This window comes from Cyphomyrmex costatus, unplaced genomic scaffold (assembly GCF_001594065.2).
Source record: "Cyphomyrmex costatus isolate MS0001 unplaced genomic scaffold, Ccosl1.0 scaffold241, whole genome shotgun sequence".
In the NCBI taxonomy this organism is placed as follows: domain Eukaryota; kingdom Metazoa; phylum Arthropoda; class Insecta; order Hymenoptera; family Formicidae; genus Cyphomyrmex; species Cyphomyrmex costatus.
The window spans coordinates 1344401-1362150 of record NW_017276489.1 but is presented as its reverse complement, the minus strand read 5'-3'; the positions used below and the strand labels follow the sequence as shown (position 1 = coordinate 1362150).

The 17750-nt window shown below is 36.7% G+C and overlaps 2 protein-coding genes across 2 annotated transcripts; both read right to left on the bottom strand.

Annotated features, from left to right (window-relative positions):
* Positions 1 to 159: 159 nt before the first annotated feature.
* On the bottom strand, positions 160 to 4493 carry LOC108774316 (protein scabrous). The gene is made up of 3 exons (XM_018540388.1): positions 4208 to 4493; positions 3395 to 3734; positions 160 to 1630 (listed from the first exon to the last, which is right to left on the bottom strand). Exons 1-3 carry the CDS (start codon positions 4435 to 4437, stop codon positions 305 to 307), a joined length of 1896 nt encoding a protein of 631 aa, XP_018395890.1. The 5' UTR covers positions 4438 to 4493; the 3' UTR covers positions 160 to 304.
* A 2394-nt stretch (positions 4494 to 6887) lies between these two features.
* Positions 6888 to 17710, bottom strand: LOC108774317 (type I inositol 3,4-bisphosphate 4-phosphatase). The gene is made up of 16 exons (XM_018540390.1): positions 17544 to 17710; positions 13723 to 13878; positions 13343 to 13543; positions 12800 to 12954; positions 12549 to 12721; positions 12194 to 12341; positions 11989 to 12104; positions 11829 to 11915; positions 11592 to 11752; positions 11299 to 11482; positions 10133 to 11214; positions 9737 to 10041; positions 9441 to 9658; positions 8475 to 8794; positions 8029 to 8296; positions 6888 to 7774 (listed from the first exon to the last, which is right to left on the bottom strand). Exons 1-16 carry the CDS (start codon positions 17659 to 17661, stop codon positions 7642 to 7644), a joined length of 3825 nt encoding a protein of 1274 aa, XP_018395892.1. The 5' UTR covers positions 17662 to 17710; the 3' UTR covers positions 6888 to 7641.
* Between the last annotated feature and the right edge of the window lie 40 nt (positions 17711 to 17750).

The following is a 17750-nucleotide window of genomic DNA, read 5'->3' as shown; positions in this document are numbered from 1 at the left end:
AAGCAAAAGTTATAGTTACTTTTAATGACTTTTTATTACTATACAGATATAATAAGTTCTGTGCATGTTTACAGAGTTTGTGCATAACTATACAATGTATTTACAGTAAACCTTTAAATTACATTTAACTCTTTGGTATGATAATCAAGTGTTCTTGTGAACTGATTACGTACGAGGTGCACGATTTAAATTACACAGCTTATTAAATTACGGACTTTCAAGATTTCTGTTTATCAGTCAGAGTTATTTTAACAATGCGAATTTTTCAAATAAACGTAAATGAACGTGAAAAACTTCGGTATCATCAACAATCTTGTTTCCGTTGCACTAACATCTCGGAAGATGTGACTGCCATCCACTCATTGGTCGTCGACTGGAACCACGTCAAGCCCAAGGAATATCTACCATTGAGATTGGCGTGTTGACAATGACTGAACCACCATCCACCTCGATAGTTGGCCGCGCAGTCGGTAGTGCTGATGTCCATGTCACGATCTTTGGCGCTGAACGCCATGCCGTCTTGATAGGATAGTGCGTCGGTTGCATTGCCCGAATAACCGGATACATGCAACCGGTAACCAGTCTCTTCGGAATCTATTGTGAAATGCTCGTACTCAGCGCGCCAGTGCACGCCGTAGGTGTCAGTCAGATCAATTCGCAGCCTACTGCAGTTGTCGCGGGTGAGCCGATGCATCGCCTCGTTACCGATCCAGAACTCGCTAACTGGTGAACCAAAGCCAACAGAGTACTCATTCCAGGTGCGATCAAAGTCAATCGCGCCGTCAATTCTGCGGGCCACAACGATCCAGCCGGCGCGGCAGGAAGCCAACAGGGGTGCTCCAGGACCAGGTGCCAGCAAAGTCAAGCCGTCGCGTTCCTCGCAATTTCCCGGTAGGGAATCTACCATGAGACGATACTGATCCTCTACTTGTTCTAGCTCGTGCGTGACGTTCACCGCCTTAGCCAAATTCTGAGAAAGGTCCAGTCGGTTTAGAGTCTCATTTAAGGCGTCCAGACTCTTCCGCTGCACATCGCTCTTCTCTTGCAGCTGCGATGCGCTCACGCTCAACGCCTGAACCGCTCGTCGAAGATTGCCAAGTTCTTCCCTGGTCAACGACAGCTCGGCCGCCTTTCGTGCCGCATTTATTTCCAGTCTCGCCAGTTCCCTCTTCACTTCGGAACGATTGGTATAAACGGCTTCTTCGAGTAGACGAACGGAATCGTATAGTCGTACCACTGACTCATCCAATTCGTTCATCGACACCAGATCTCGGCTGGCATTGGATACTCTTTTCGAGAGCTCCACCTGTGCCAGCTCAAGGCTTTTTACTCGTTCCTCAAGATGCTCACGATCTTCGTACACCACCCGCTTCTCCACCATCGCACGTCTCCGCGCTACCACGGAAATTTTCCGCTCAACGTTACGTAGTCGTTCTTCGAGGCGAGCGCGATGAGCCAGAGCACGGGAATAGCTGTGTCTTCGGGCTGACGTAACTTCGTGCGATCCGCTTACTTCGTTGCGAAAGATATCGGCTTTGTTGTGATATTCCGGCTTCTGTGGATCCTGCCGCTGACCAGGAAGCGTGGACTCGCATTTCAGGGACTTCAGCTCGATCTGCACCGTGCTTAACTGCAGTAAATAAAAAGATTTGTTTTGCATTTTGTACAACAACGTAATGCGCTCTCTCTTTCTCTCTTGCTTCTTTCTAACATATCTTTTTATAACTGATATCTTTAAACAAGATATACGGTAATAAACAAGCAAAAAAAAGTTAAAAAAAAAAACAATTAATGAAACTATTAATGATTTCTAATCTTATGATCTTTTCGTCCTACAAAGTAAATTTCTACCGATTCTCTTTAATCCATCGACTTTTTGCAGGCGGTCCTTGATTGCATGGTATGCGTGACTGCACGTGTGTAATACACACGCACTTGTGGAATGCGTGAGAGTAGGGCCACAGCTGTCGACTCGTGTGGCTGCGGTCGCCAGCGTGTGTCAAATACCACAGACGGTAAGGATCACTGATCGAAGCTTCCATTCGGGATGAAAAACGAATTTATAAGCGCGTATAAATGCATGGATTATTTCTCTTGTGTAAAGAAGATTCAATATTATTAGTTTATAATGTTTATATCATCTCATATATTATTTGAAAATATGATATATATAATTTTTAAATTGCTATATAATTAATAATAAATATATAATTAATTATTATACACATAATTTTAATTGAATTATAACAAAATATAATGTTCCATTATATATCTATTTTTCCTCCGTGAACTATTTAAAACATCCAATACTTTGTGAAAAGTTATTATTTATGAAAAGTAATTCAAATAACAAATTTTGTATGAGATAAATTTTAATTTATGAACTTGCATCTCTCTCTCTTTCTATTCGAACCAATGACCCCCATTTAACTCTAATTCTTTACAAATCTTATTCTTAAATTTTATTATATTTGATTTCTTATGACGATTGAGAGTGAAGATAGAAGCGCAAAGGGCGGCAAATATTTAAGAGGAGGGAGGAGGGTAGGCCGATGGACCCGAGGGGCATATGCGTGCGGCTTAAAGGAAAGGCCCGTTGTGCGGGCGAGGCGGGAGGAAGGGAAAAGGAGGAGGAGGAGGAGGTTGAGAAGCAGCTGCCAAGCGGCAAAACGAGAAACAGGAATGAAGCAGCTGGCCGCCCCGTGCAAGGCGCAGGTGCACCGACCATACATCCCTCTTTCTTCTTCCTGCCGTAAATACTAAATGGTAGCGGCAGCCGTTATCTACATGGACGCCCGTTGTCCGCGCGCGAGCAGCCGCATGCCGAGCCCTTCGGCGTGCATACGCATACCACGAAATCGATCTTGAACCATTGTGAGCAAAAAAAAAAATTGGCCGTGGTCACTGAGCGGCACGCGCACGTCTAGGAATTCCGGCAGATCTCGTCAACGACGGTATTGAAGAACATACGTAATATACATGTTTTCATACGTCAGGACATCATTCATTTTTACATTTGATACACATACATGTAAAAGAGGAGAGAATCTGACTCTAGCAACATTTAATTATATCTTAAACATCTGGCGACTAAGCATTGAATTATATAATATATAGTTAAAATAAAATACTCGAAAAAGTAATAAATTTATATTTGATATAAATTTTATTTTCATAAAGAACAACTGAGAAATAAAACGATTAAAATGTTGCTTCAAAATAAAGTATATTCTTTGTAATAAGTAAATCTCTCTCTCTCTCTCTCTCCTCTCATTTCACACCTGGTTTGGTTCAACTGCATTACAAATTGGTACCACCTGCCTATCATTTTCTGTTTTTTTTTTCTCTGATATCATCCTTATTTCCTAACATCTGCGAGAAGAGAACAATTTACCTGACTACTGACATCCGCGCAAGAGCGGGATAGGAGACTGGCGCGTTCCTTGGTCGCGGCGATGTCGAGCCTGATGGTACCAAGGGTGGCCTCGATCTTGGTGATCCTTCCACCAAGATCGCGGATACTCCTACCGACCTCGGCGACGTCGCCCTTCAACAGGGCTAGCTCGCTCCTCATCCTTGAACGTTCGGCAAGCTCCTCGCTGGCGTTCTGAGTCCTGAGCACCTCCGCGACCTCGCTCTGCAGTTCCGTCACGGCACTGCCTAGCCATCGCACCCTCAATCGCTCGTTCTTCGCCTCGTTGCCGCTTCCGCCGCGAAGAGCGTTCACTTCCTTCCTGCACGTGCGAGGGGATACGATTATAATACGTTTTCGTGGCGACCGCTCATTTTAAAATGAATATATTTTTTTCGTTTACATGTATATAAAAGTAACAGAGGAACAGCTAAGACCTTCGCATTTTTAAAATGTGGGTGAAACTAAAGTACTCGTAAATCTTTTATCATCAAAATAACTTTGTACGTCTATTAAATTATATTATTATTATTGTATCAAAACATTACTGTGTTTATTTAAATTCAGATGAATCTTACTATTAAATTTTGATTATTTTTATATAGAGAAATACAAAAACTGTACTGTGTTGAAGCCTTTGTAAAAAAAAATACTGACCCGATAGAAACTTTAGACTTCAATTAACTTATAGGACTTCTCGTACAGACATAATTGTACACTTGACGAGTTCGAGTATATGTGTATCGTATTACAATACGCCGCATGTAAAAAGAGACGAGGCAAATTGTGTTTTACCTCAGTTGTTTCACTTCGTTCCTAAGGACGATGAGTTCGGTGTTCTTCTCCATTGCCTGTTTCAGACTCTCCTCCAAAGCATTGTAATCCTCCTGTCGATGATCCAACAATGCGCTCACTTGCTCTTGCAGTAGCTTGACTGTAATATTGAGATCCTCATCTGCGCGCATGCCGGCAATCACCGTATTCGCAACGATAATCACTGATAACAGCAATGATAGATTTGCCATTTCCGCCGATCTCTTGAATATCTTCAGTCAAGAATTCGGATTTGTATACTTCTCAATTTCATATATATTTCCCCTCGGGGAAATATATTTTTTATTTTATAAATTCTCGCGAGAGTGTATATTTATTTTACACAGATCCTCAGAGATTTTTATGCTCTAACAGATCCTTTTTACTTTCGGGTTTAATCTCTTTTAAATTCTCGCATTTTCAAATTCTTGAAAAATCTCGCCGAGATCTCAATTTTGAATTTCCTCAATAAGAATTCTTTACGAACACCCTATTATTTAGCACAATTGGTAAACGGATTTACGCGATTTATCCGATTTATCTCGATAGCGAGATTGTTCAGTCAAGTCGCGAAGTCACGTGCAAAGCGAGGATTGTCGCAATGTGTTTGACCGCCTCTCGAAAGCCTACTGGCGCGGCCGAAACGGTGTACGAGTTTTATATCGGTCCTTGGACAAAGGTCCGCTCGGACCCGGTGTGGAGCAGGTGTTCGGCAACACCAGGCCCTCGTCAGGTATATATTGTCTCGCGCGCCGCCATCCGTATCCCCACATGCCTGTTATGCGGTCCCTACCCACTCATATTCCAAGATGAGCATAAGATCGTAATAGATACGTCGTATATGAGATCGTGATATGATAAATGCGCGAGTACAGGGTGCTGGATAATAAGCGCGTGTGGCGAACGGGGCGAGATTTTCGGCTAAAAGTTTTGTTTTCCCAACAAAATTTGATCTGAGTTGAAACATAAATATCTTTCTATAAATTTTTTTTAACTTCATTTTTATTTAGTATTTTAGTAAATATCTCCTAATGAAGATCTTGTAAAATTGAAATCTATCTAAAAAGATTAGATGGATTTCTGATTTGCTTGCGATTTGCAGAATATTTGCGCAAATCGTAGGAATGTTATACATATAGATGTATTACGAGTGTTTTTAAAAGGACTTTTGTTGTGTCACCTGAAAAAATAAGAAAAGCAAACGACCAATTCGGCACATCAGGTAAAATTAATAATTTATTGAAAACAAGTGTCCAACCTGTTGGAATCTACCGTCTATATTTACGGATATGGTAACGCGTTAGTGGATTATTTAATTGGGGTGATGGAAGTACGGCTACGTGTTTATGTGTTTGGATTCGTTTGTATGACAAAATGTTGGATATAATACGGAAATTCCCACGCGCGCACAGACGCGGGTGAAAATAACGTTCTCCGTTAAATACAACGTCATTCATTCCCGAATAATATTTATATACGATCTCACGACATTTCTTCGAAATCGATGCTAAAGATGCTAACATTACCGGGTAATTCATGAGTAATAATATGGCAGAAAATGGCACCGAGCTAATAATTGATTCAATGAATACGATAGATTCAGATAGAATTAGATATAACAGAGAATTTTTGCAATACCGTGTTTTGAATAGGTAAACGCTAAAAATCACGTGCAATGCTGCAACGGATATAGTTGATAATTTGTGATTTATTTGCAGGTTTTGCGAAATGTACCTAGTAAACAATATCTGCAGAATGTTAGCGGATTGATAATAAATTCCTTCAGAAAAATTCATTGGATTCGGTACTCTCTGTGTTCTACTGCTGGAAGATCTTGTCGACATAACTTGATAGCAGATTAATAGTAGAAATCAAGCAAAATCTGTTGAACGTAGATTCTCGATTTCTGTTACAAATTATAATCTAATTTACTATTATCAATCTGTTATCAAAGTTATGTAAATATTAAGTAAAGTTTGTAAAATATTTTTATATATAATCTGCTTATTTTTATATATCTGCTTATTTTTAACATTGCCTTTGACATTTTCCTTTGACGACAAATTCAATAGCGTGATATATTATGGATATTAATCTTCCTAAAAGATCTGTACAAATGATGATCCACAAAAAATACGAGAGACGCAAAGAAGTTTACATCATATATAAATTCCGCTCGATTTTTGCTATCATTCTGCATCAAACTATGAATAAATCTGCTTGGTTCCTGCCACCAATCTGTTATGAAATAATGTAAACAAATTCTGTTATATTCTTTGTGACATTCTATCAGCAACATCTGATATAACAGATTCTGCATTAAATTTGTAATCTTGTAGTAGGTCTATTCTATAACCTTCAACGAAAGTTCGTTGTACTGTTACATAACTTTTTTACCATGTAAAATACCTGCGCAACGACATCTTTAGCTAGTAAAATTATCGTTAAAAAGTTACAGAATAGACCTACCGCTGACAAAATTTATCAGTAGATATTTTTTGTCAACAGTAAAATCTATTCGAACAGACTTGACTGACTGTATTTTATCAAATTCGTGAGTTTAGCGTTTACAGTATTCAAAACATATTTATGATATTGCAAAAACTCGCCAACAATCACGGGTTGTAAAGGGTGAATTGGATTAAAAATTATAAATCTGCGCCATATAAACGGCATGTAGATAAAAAAAACAATAGAAACTACAAGAATGGAAGCAGCAAGGAAATTTTCTTTTAATCCGATTCACCCTGCATTTTCGGCCAGCCCCATTATAATATACATTATGTAAATAATTTACCGCTTATATTTTGTAGAACCAAACTTACGCTAATTCATGTTGATTCTACATTGCAAATCTAGGCAATAAATGCACTTAAATTCTGCTTTCGGGATGATAAGGGGCGTAGCTACAGCTCTTAAGTTCGAAAATAAAATATATGAATTTCTATACACACAACAATTAGTTGAATTTCAGAACGCATAAACAAAAAAGTAATCTCAACGAAAAAAAAAAGTAAAAAGCGAATGCAGAAGCTCTTTCTTTTTATTATCATATTGCTACGTCCCTGGTTGGGGCATTTCGTATGCCTAACACGTGCCAGTCGCGTGTCTCCAATAAATTCTCTAAAGAATTACGTCACTTAGACACGATTGCACCAACATTACTTGATTTTAAACGAGATTTAAAACTTTATCCATCTCATATTAAAGCTAAAAGAGAGACAGAGACAATTTAAGTCTCGCTTAAAATCGAAATTACTTTAGTACAATCGGGCCTTAAACGCATCTTCAGAATCTGCTACTCTGTAACAAGTACTATACTTAGCACATACTACGGAAGTTAATCCGATTACACAGCCAGAAAGTCAAACTTAATTTTGTGCAATGTGCGTACGTAACGCTAATTGGATTCCTCCTTAAGACTGGGCAGATCCGTACGTGCCGGTCGGTGGTCGATAAAATTTAGGCAGCGTCAGAATCTGCAAGCTGTTGAACGCGTACTTGCGCACACCAATATTCTTCCACGTGTTCTCTCGGCGACAGCCCTCACTAAAATAAAAAGAAGCAATGCATTCATCAGGTAATTCGAAATTTAGAAGACAATCCCAATTTCCAAAACATAAAAAATATTTAAATATAATTTTTTTAAAGACAGATATAATATTCAGAATTATTTAGAACACAACAAATTATTTAATATATTATACAAGAGTAGAAAAATAATTTTAAAAAATGTAATTATGTGTGTATAATAATTAATTTGACTCCGTTCAAATTTTTTTTTCTCTTCCTTTTGCACTTACCTTCGCATACAGTCGAGAGCCCTCATGTATTCATGTTCAGCCAGGTGATACTCTGACGATAATATATTGACTTGTTCAAGAGTGATAGACATACTGGTTCGATCTTTCGCGCTTTTGCAGCTGGTGAATCTCAAACCACGCATTCTTCGACATATTTGCGAGGACAATTGCAAGATTTCTACATTCTTATTGACTCTTTCTTGCACACACGTCTTTAAATTCGTCATCATGTCCGACAATGTATGGCCTAGAATTGACCTAGTGGCAACTGAAATAAAAAATATATCAATTTTAGAATCTCTATTAATAAAAAAATATGTAAACAAAAATCTAAAAGGCGTTCAAAGAAAATATGTTATATATAATAAGTCCCAAACTTTTTATTAAACAATATTTTTTATATTTTTATCTCTTTTTACAATAATTTTAATTAGTTCTATACTCACAACGCGTAGATGCAGGTTCTGTCGGTAGATTCAGTTTTTTAAATCTTAAATAATATTCGTTCAATCTATCAAAGTTGTCCATATTGCTCTTCTCCTGTGGCTTCGTGGTGCCAAGGCTCTCGGCTAAGGACGCCATTTCGTTGATACCGACATTGAAAAACACGGGCGTTACATTAAACGACAACGTTTGTCTTGAGGAGGGCACTAATGGCAAGAGAGAGTAAATCGCGTCTGGAACCGGGAGTATCACCGTTAGGGCACTTCGTGAGCCTACTACGCGCGGCACAGGAAGCTGGAATGCGTTAGACTTTCCTTCAACTCTGTAAGAATAGCATTGACGCGTTTAGATTTCTTTTTAATACTTAAACACTTCACTATGGGAACAACGCACTTGGTGTATGGCAGACCCAATTTGATAGTTTATAATTTTCATAAAATTAACATGCAGTTACTAAATTTCGGTTTAAATATCCCTGATTTCAACAATTTTGTTACACCCGACACTTCCAAGTACATTTCAGGATATCTAATTGAAGAACGACATCAGAAATGACGATTACGCTTCCATAGCATATTGAATAAACAAGGCGCCCAACACCCCGGCAAAGACGACATTACAGAAGAGAATTTCGTAATATTTTCGGAGTGAAAACTATTCTGAGCAGAAATCGGGAATATTCAGCGAAACGATAACGAAAAAAAAACTATAACGATAAAAAGGAAGATTTCAAAAAGATTTATTCAATTTTTGTACAGACTTACAAATAAGTCTCTATATTAACAAATCGACTGCGATGCATTTTATATTCAGCCATCTAATCGGATTATAATCGAAATAGATGAAACATTATGATTAAACAATGGTAAAGCATCGGAAAAAAGCCGGGATATGTATATACCGAAAAAGCATTTAAGAGTTAATATAATTCACAATCAAGAAATGGGATAAATAAAACTTCTGTCTACCTCGGTTGAATGCCACATCTGGACAGAGTGAATGTGACAGTATGCGTATCTTCGACCGCTACGGCCATGTCGCCCCACATGTCTATTTCGTCTCCGTAATAGCTAAGAAGGCCTTCAAAAGAGACCAATGGTCCCAAAGTTGTAAGTATTAGCAGAAACATCGGGTCGGGCCGTTGACACCATAATTTCGCCATTATGCCGGTTACTAAGGCAGTCAGCTAAAATTTTAAGAGATTATTTCCAAATGTTCTTACATATCTTTCTTATCAAATTAAATAATAAGATAATAAGCTCACCGCTTGACTGAAGCAAACGTCTCGTCTATACCGGACGTTGCATGCGCGTTGCGCCGTTTTTGAATCCTCCTGTACGCGAAATACAGAATGTGTCAGTCTGGCAGTTTTCAACAGACCGTCCATAGCTTGCCGTAGCTTCTTCATGCTCGGCCTGAGCTCGCTCGTCCAATCGACAATCGACGCGAAGTCTAGGCCCTCGGTAAACTTGTTCCTCTGTCCCGAATTACTTTTGATCACACGTGTCATCGAATCGACTGCTTGGCACACTTCATTGGAAGATGAGTTACAATAAGTATCGGTTATCCCTAATAATACATTATGTTGCAAGCTTTTACTACGTTTTACTACGTTTTTACATAAAAAAAAAAAACATTACATAAGAAGAGACTTTCTTACCTTCCTTTGCCTTTGAAAGCGCTGATTTCTCTAATCCTGGGCTGGACTGCTGCAACTCATTTGATTCCTCGAGCAATTTGTTCGATTCCTCGCACTTGATACCGTTCTTTGGCTGAATGGTAACGACTTCAACATTATGCCGATTGCTTGGCAAGCAGCCCTTCAAACTCTGCGACCTACCCAGACTACCTTTGTTACGTAATCGTACGGCTGGACTGCTGCATCTGCCACAGAGAAACTTCACCTTAGACACGAGGCACATGACGCTCGCCTCGATATTCAACTGAGTGAGATCCCATGGCTCCGGCTCGTCCGTGGGTTTGTAATAATTTGCGGATGGCGAATTGCACATTTTCTGAGTATCCAAGAAACGCTTGCACGGATCGGTATCGTTCTTCAAATCTTCCTTCTCATCATCGTAACCCTCTTTTTTTTCGTTGTCGTGATTTCGCTGATTACTCTCGTCGATTTCCGCTTCTGCCTGTTTAGGATAATCGTCCACATCCGGAAATATTACAAAATTCTCTTCCGCAATGTCGCCCTCACCGGTGTTACTGTTTAGCACCTCATTTCTCGAATACGCTATGGAAGTGTACTCGCCATTTCTGATGCCGTTCTTCGACCAAATATCTGGCACACATTCGGGAGTGTCGGGTGTAACGAAATCGTCGAAATCAGGACTCTTTAAGTCGAAATTAAGTTGCTGCGTGATTCGTTTAAAGGGTGACAAGGATTGATTAATTTTAAAATCCAGCGTCAAAGTATCGTCCGAAGACGTGGTCGAATTCTCCTGGACTTTCGCGACTTTATACTCTTCCAAAAACGTTAAAGCCTCCTCTACTAAGCCAGGATCCCAAAGACTAAGTAAGATTCTAGTTTTTGTGATCATATCCTCGCATATCGGCAACATGCCACTCGTCTGCTTCTCCTTGGCAAGTTTCATCAAAGATCTCATTGCTTCTACAACGTCCCGGCGTAATTGTTTAATCGCTTGAATCGCATCATGCGCCATCGTAATTTTCGATGTTCCTTGATACAGCTGATTACTTCGCATAGGCGACTCCTTTAGTGCCTGCACCAATCTGCAGACAAAAACCAATATAACTAAAAATTGAAATTGTATTTTATTATATACTTTGACGATCATTTGGAAAGAAAGGATATACCTTATGAGTCCGCCGTTTTTGCTTTTATGGGAATGGGCTGTAAACGCTCCTACACTGATAAAATCATAAAATCCGCACTTATTCAATGTATCGTTGTGGACCCACATTCGTTGAAGATGTAAATTCAAAGGCGCAAATTCAAGAGTACGGTCATTCTTACGTGAGGACTGTTTAAAATAACTTCCTAAAATTCAAATCACCAAACATTAGAACATTAAATTTTTAGAGCTAAAGTTTATTTTTCCTTTCACGGACATATTGGACAATTTATTACGAAATAAACATGGATTCACCTTTGTAGGCGGCTAAGTTTTCTTTGGCTTGGGAATACAAATGTAACAAGTGAAGATGACGATCGAGTAATTCGATTTGCTTCGTATGCCACGGCTCTCTCAACTCTCCCATTCCAGCTACCTCTTGTAATAATTCCTTTTCTTCCTGTATCCAAATAGCTCTGCAATTTAACGCTACGTTATTTCACTATGGCTTCATGATTTTACTATTTATAACATCAGATAAAATACGCTCACAATAAATGTTGTGGAAATTGGAAACAGAGTTTACTCTCCGCCATAATCTCATGTACGCATATATCACCCCCTAATCCGGAGTGAAATCTACAATAACCAGATTAAATGAGGGCTATAAAATGCATCACAATAACGTTGATTCATTAGTATAGAAATTTACCTGTAAGTTTGCACAAATGGATTCGCAAAAAGGAGTTTTAATTGGCCTTGATGTGGAAATTTAATTTTTGTCCCTAATCTCGGAGGTAACGATTGTGAGCGTCTGTGCGAGGGTAGCTAAAAAATATATATTAATAAAAATGAAATACTTATATAAACGAAATAATGACAAATCTGTTTAGAAATTGATCAAATTAACGTATTACCTGTTGTTGATTATTACTATTGTATACTGCATTTCGCGATGGTGTACTTTCTGTGCTATTTCCTTTATCTTCTGCTTCCAGATTCCACACATTAATTGTTAAAAATCCAACTGTCGTTGTTTTCGCTGATTTTAATGGTATCCTTAATCTAAAAAAAATAAAAAAATATAAAAGCAGTTGAAACAATACAATTAATTAAATTAAATAATTTTGATACATATTATAGTTAATAAAAAATAGTTATATTTTCTTAAATATATGAAATTTTAATTAAAAACGTATGCGCAATTAAATAAAAAATTTTTAAGTTTTATATTCCAATGCAGGATTTTCGAATTTATTAAATTAGAATTACCTAGGAGTGTCTTGTACTGTACTGAATGTCACTACAGCACTTCCTATTGGAGTTGCAGTCTGACTGACTCTTTCTCTAACGTCGTACGCGGTTATCATAATTTTCGTTTCAGTGGTTAACCCATCACTAGCTCGAAAGCTTACCGTAGTTAAGAAATTCGGATTACTACTTCGCTGGAACAGATCACAAAGAAACTCTTATAGAATTACAACTTGAAGGGAAGACAGTTTTTGAGAATTTTTCATAGTTACCTCTACAACTTCAGTTCGTGCGTACTTAATCCAAGTTTTAGAAGATTTAGACTGTACATCTATTTCTAAAACGGGAGTAGGTGGTCGGCCGTGTCCATCACACAATAGATTGTCGCAAGCTAACGATATCTCGCACATTGGTACTTCCGCCGGATCTAGAAAAAAAAAAACAAATTCAGAACAAATCCATTCAATTTTACTACTATATATATACCTGTAGTTGTAATAAAATACTTCATCAGCTTTAAGCGAATAGCAAAATTCTTTTGTAAATTTTGTGAAAAATATTGCAATGATATTTTATTAATAAAAATTCAACAAAAATATCTTCGCAATCCTGCATCAATTAACTCCACAAATTCAATATTAAATTTGTCAATAAATTTTAAATTTAATTTTTGTTAATTTTGTTAGATATTAGTCTAAGATTAAAGAAAGCTTACAATAATTAACGTACTAAAGAACATGCTAACGTGTGAATAAAATTGTGCGTTCTCCAGACAATGAAAATTTCTAATTTCGAAACCATTAAAGCGTTCACACCTGTGAAGGTCCCGCGCTGCAGCCGCAACATCTGTATGTCGGTGTCGTGTTTGTGTCCGCTGAAGGCCTCGATGCGCTGTCGCAACGATAACAACTGGTTCCGCATGCACTCGTAGCTGGCCAGCTGCAGCGCCTGCAACCAACTGTCTCGTTCCTCGGCCGTGTTCGCGCCTAACTGTTGAAACAAGCCTCCGTCGAAAACTGCAACATTTTTCCCTTTCTGTGCTTTTCAACGTCGCTTCGCATGCTACGTGGAAGCGGGACAGCCATGCACGTATGTAGATGACGACAAATGTGTGTCATCAATGCATACCGTTAAAGCATCAAGGAAGAAAGAGAGAAAACAGGAAAATACAGAAGCTACGAATGATGATACTTGCCTATGCTGAATCCGTAAGGAACGTGATTGCTGGACGGATCTACACGAACCGTACACTGCTCCAGTATTATCACTCCTAACGGCTCCGACCACTGTTCCCGCGATTTGAAATAGAACAGAAGGTTGCCTCGCAGTCTGCACCATCGTTCGAGACTTACTGCACAAGAGAAGCAGAGTAGCAGCGGCTTAAGCGCGATTGCTCATACATTCGGATATTTTCATTAAAGAGGGGATTTCTATGAGTGATAACAAGCGACAGAAGAGACAGAGATAGAGAAAGAGGAGGACAATATCTTTCGCATCCGTTTAGTTCATTATATAGCCTGATGATTAATAATAATCACACTTTTCGAAAGAGCTTATCAATCGCATTAAAACAGTCATTAATGATAATAAATGTGCAAATAAGGCTCTTCAATTAAAGATCTGTAAAAGATCTATTAGCAACTGGACTTCAATTTACTGCGTCTGTGAATATTGATTATATCATATATAATGACTGTTAATAAAGAACATAACCAAGTGTCCTCCGATTTTAACAAGCTATAAATATATTATATTAAGACAAAAATGAGAGACACGTATTTTGATTTTTTTTTTAGTGAAAATCGTTTAAACAATCAAAAACAAAAAATATTTTAAATAAAAATTAAACGATTTCAAGAATACTTTATAATAATAATTTAAAAAATTATAGTAATAAAAAATTATAATAAGTGATTTACAAAGTTTTATTTGTAAAAAAATAAAAATTTAAAAAACTGTTTAGCTTTTTAACACATGCACGTATAAGAAATAAAAAATAAAAAAGGGCTTATAAAAAAATATGTATTTCTTATTTTTATCTATATTTTTACATACTTAAAGTTCTTATAAAAATTGAAAAAGAACACTTGATTATTCTCAGATAATACTCTTTTGTAAGATCATTTTTCTTTCTTGTAGTTTGTATTGAATATTATCCTTCCGAGAATACGCGACTTTTCTCATGAGACCGATTGCCCTTATCGTTCCATCATATTACGTTGCTATGTCCTTGATCTCTCCCATTTTTATCCTAAAATCAATGCAAGTGATGCACTCTTAAAAAAAAAACTACAGGTATTTACAAATACAAGCACCCAAACAAAGTTCTTATAATACATGCTGTAAAGATATAAATGTAAAGTATACATACTCGTATATATATATATATATATATATATATATAGGTATTAAAAAAATGTTCCCTACTTATTCTCTTTAAAGTTAAAGCGTGTCTCGTGAACACTTGCGGATTAAATCAAAATCTCATTTTTCCTCATTCTTACAGAGTTTCTATCGGAACATGCACGCAACATGTGAAGCATTCCATTTTACATGCAGTTCTCGATTTATCACCGCAAGTGATTTTCGTAATTTATCAAGTAAATTTTCCATTTGATTAACTTTTTTAATAAAAGATAAGGCTACAATTTATATAATACTGATATTAATTACTGATAACTTTAAATACTGTAAACCAAAAGTAAGCTAAGTTACAAAATATCTATGAGGATTTGTTAATATTGAGAATTTTTGCTTTTATTCTGATGATTCGAGACTCAAAGGCTTAGTAATAAATTTACTGCATGCAAATATTACATATTAAGTAGCAAAAAATTAGTAATTTTAGCGTAAAAATTGGATCCGGCATATTAAATGCAAAAGAACAGAGATGTTAAAGTTTCAAGCTGAAAATTTGGATATTTTGTTAATTTATTTTAGATTATCTAGTTTTCCTTATCCACACAGTCTGTATTTCAATATGCAATAAATAAATTGTTAGATTGATCTCACTGAAGCGTGCGTCGACTCTTGCAAGTGTTTTTTTTAAGTGTCTTGTAAGTGTCGAAAGAAATGCGTTCACACGCATTAATCAAGATTAGTCGGGCCGTCAAAGAGCGTGTTAATCGCGTTAAAAATTGTGATGTAGGAGCGTGAGATAGATTCCAATAAGTATGTATCATATTATAGTAAAATGCACTCGGGCAAATGTACCTTTGCTCAAGCCGGCAGTAACGCAATTGAGATCTCGTAGACTCTTATGCGACCTTCCTTTTTGATTTTTGTTCTCAGATTTTTTACCTGTACCTGAAAATTGCACGAGATTGCTGACAGCCGCCACAACGACATCTTAATAAAGTAAAAGGGCAAGGAGAAAGAGCAGCGAGCGAGTTAATTTAACTGTTACGATTATATGTCAGGTCGTATCGATTTATAACAAATCGGATGGGAATGAAATGTAGGTCTCTGCGAATCTTTTTGTTATCAGTTTATTAATATCTCGTTAATGAATGATTATTTTTATCATCGGTAATTCATAGAGAGAAGGAAGAGATTTTATTTTTAAATAACTTATTCGATTCAATTTTTCAACAGATTTTTATTCTGTTATTACATTTCTACCTCGTAATAGTGAGACATCGTAATTTTTTACTCTGATACCTTAATATGTATTTAATTAGAGTGGATAAACTCTAAATAATGTAGGATAAGGTAAATAATTTCAAACATGGTATAATTCGGAATGAAATTAAAAGTCTATTCTTTATCGAAAAACACTTTAAACTACACGGTGTAATAAGTTGAAATAAAATAAATAACTACAATATAAATATTTGTTTTTTTTTATTCCAACTTATTGTGCACTGGAATACACTTTATAAAAAATAAATCTATAAGATTTTAATCCAATTTTTGAGGTTTCACAAATTTGAGGGGTATTCTTGTTACATTTTAATAACTCTACACAATGAGATCAGAGTTATCGAAGTGTTTAAATCTCGAAAAACTTCAAATTTTATTTTCTATCAAATTGTATCATGTTCGAAATTGTACTCACTTTATAGTTTTAAATTAATCGAATAGATTTGGTTCTATTCTTGATACCTTCGCGAAGTTTCTAATGCTGACGTCATTCAATGTATGACAAAACAAATAGTCTGCTTCGTGCAAAGCCATGCCGTAATACGAAAGAACAGAGAAATGGGCTAAATTATCAGTCTCTCCGTTGATGTCATGGGGCATCGAATAAGTCAAATGGAACAATTCATGGGAGCCGATAAAATCTCTTTCGTGCAACATATTCTATCATGACATAACATTTAATAAATCACTAACAATAAGAGTATATATGAGTCTAAATATATCAAACAGTTCCAATCAATAAATATAAAGACTTTGAAAACGATATCAACGAATCATATCTCTTTTATTACTAAAACAAAACTAGAACCTAATGCCACTTTTATATTTGTAAGGCTAATATTATATTTGTCCGTTTTTTATCGTATGATAAATTTTTCAAGTGTGTTAATTAATTGCAGAAATATTCTTGAGTTTGTCTATCCTAGTCAATCAACAGATTTGAAAAATTTGGTGTACGACAAAAACGATCTCAAAATTTCATGAAATAAAATCTTACTCGAAGATACTAAAAATTAAACCAATCGTAAAAAAGAGTGAAAATATTACCAATCTTGTTCAAAAGTGACAAATTTTCACTATGTTTTTTCAAGAAACTGACTCAATTTTTAATCTTTTCGAGTAAGATTTCACTCCAGAGGTTTAGAGAGGGACAAAAGTAATATTAGCTTAACACGTTTGACAATCTGAATGGCATAATCTTCTATAAAAGTCTCTACGACAAATGGCACACGAAGAATTTTTGGAAGTTTACTGTCAAGCCTTGAACACATCAACAAGGAATAATCATGCATTGATAATCATTCACCAAGATAAATTCCATCGCTATAATTTGAAGAGGTATTTATTGCGTTTGTGAACGTTCCAAGAACTCACTTTCCGTCCTGCGAAAGAAGCCTTCTTGCCGTTCTCTTACGTACAGGATACCCTCTTTCTCGAATTTTTGCGAAGGCTGCGTAGCCAGAGTTAATAGCTCCTGCTTATTGAATCTCATCTTGTCGGCAGGCAATCAAGCCGACATATTTACAATTTTCGCTGCTTACTTGTCTCTTATATACTGGAAGCGGAAAGTCTTTAAATCAT

Excerpts from the sequence above, each read along its gene's own strand:
- LOC108774317 (XM_018540390.1), bottom strand. The coding sequence starts at position 17,661 with ATGAGATTCAATAAGCAGGAGCTATTAACTCTGGCTACGCAGCCTTCG. Across the intron at positions 12,105-12,193 it reads ATAGTAATAATCAACAACAG|CTACCCTCGCACAGACGCTC; the intron begins GTAATACGTTAA and ends TATATTTTTTAG. Across the intron at positions 9,659-9,736 it reads ACGTTTGCTTCAGTCAAGCG|CTGACTGCCTTAGTAACCGG; the intron begins GTGAGCTTATTA and ends TTAAAATTTTAG.
- LOC108774316 (XM_018540388.1), bottom strand. The coding sequence starts at position 4,437 with ATGGCAAATCTATCATTGCTGTTATCAGTGATTATCGTTGCGAATACG. Across the intron at positions 3,735-4,207 it reads AACGAAGTGAAACAACTGAG|GAAGGAAGTGAACGCTCTTC; the intron begins GTAAAACACAAT and ends TCGCACGTGCAG. Across the intron at positions 1,631-3,394 it reads GCGCGGATGTCAGTAGTCAG|TTAAGCACGGTGCAGATCGA; the intron begins GTAAATTGTTCT and ends TATTTACTGCAG.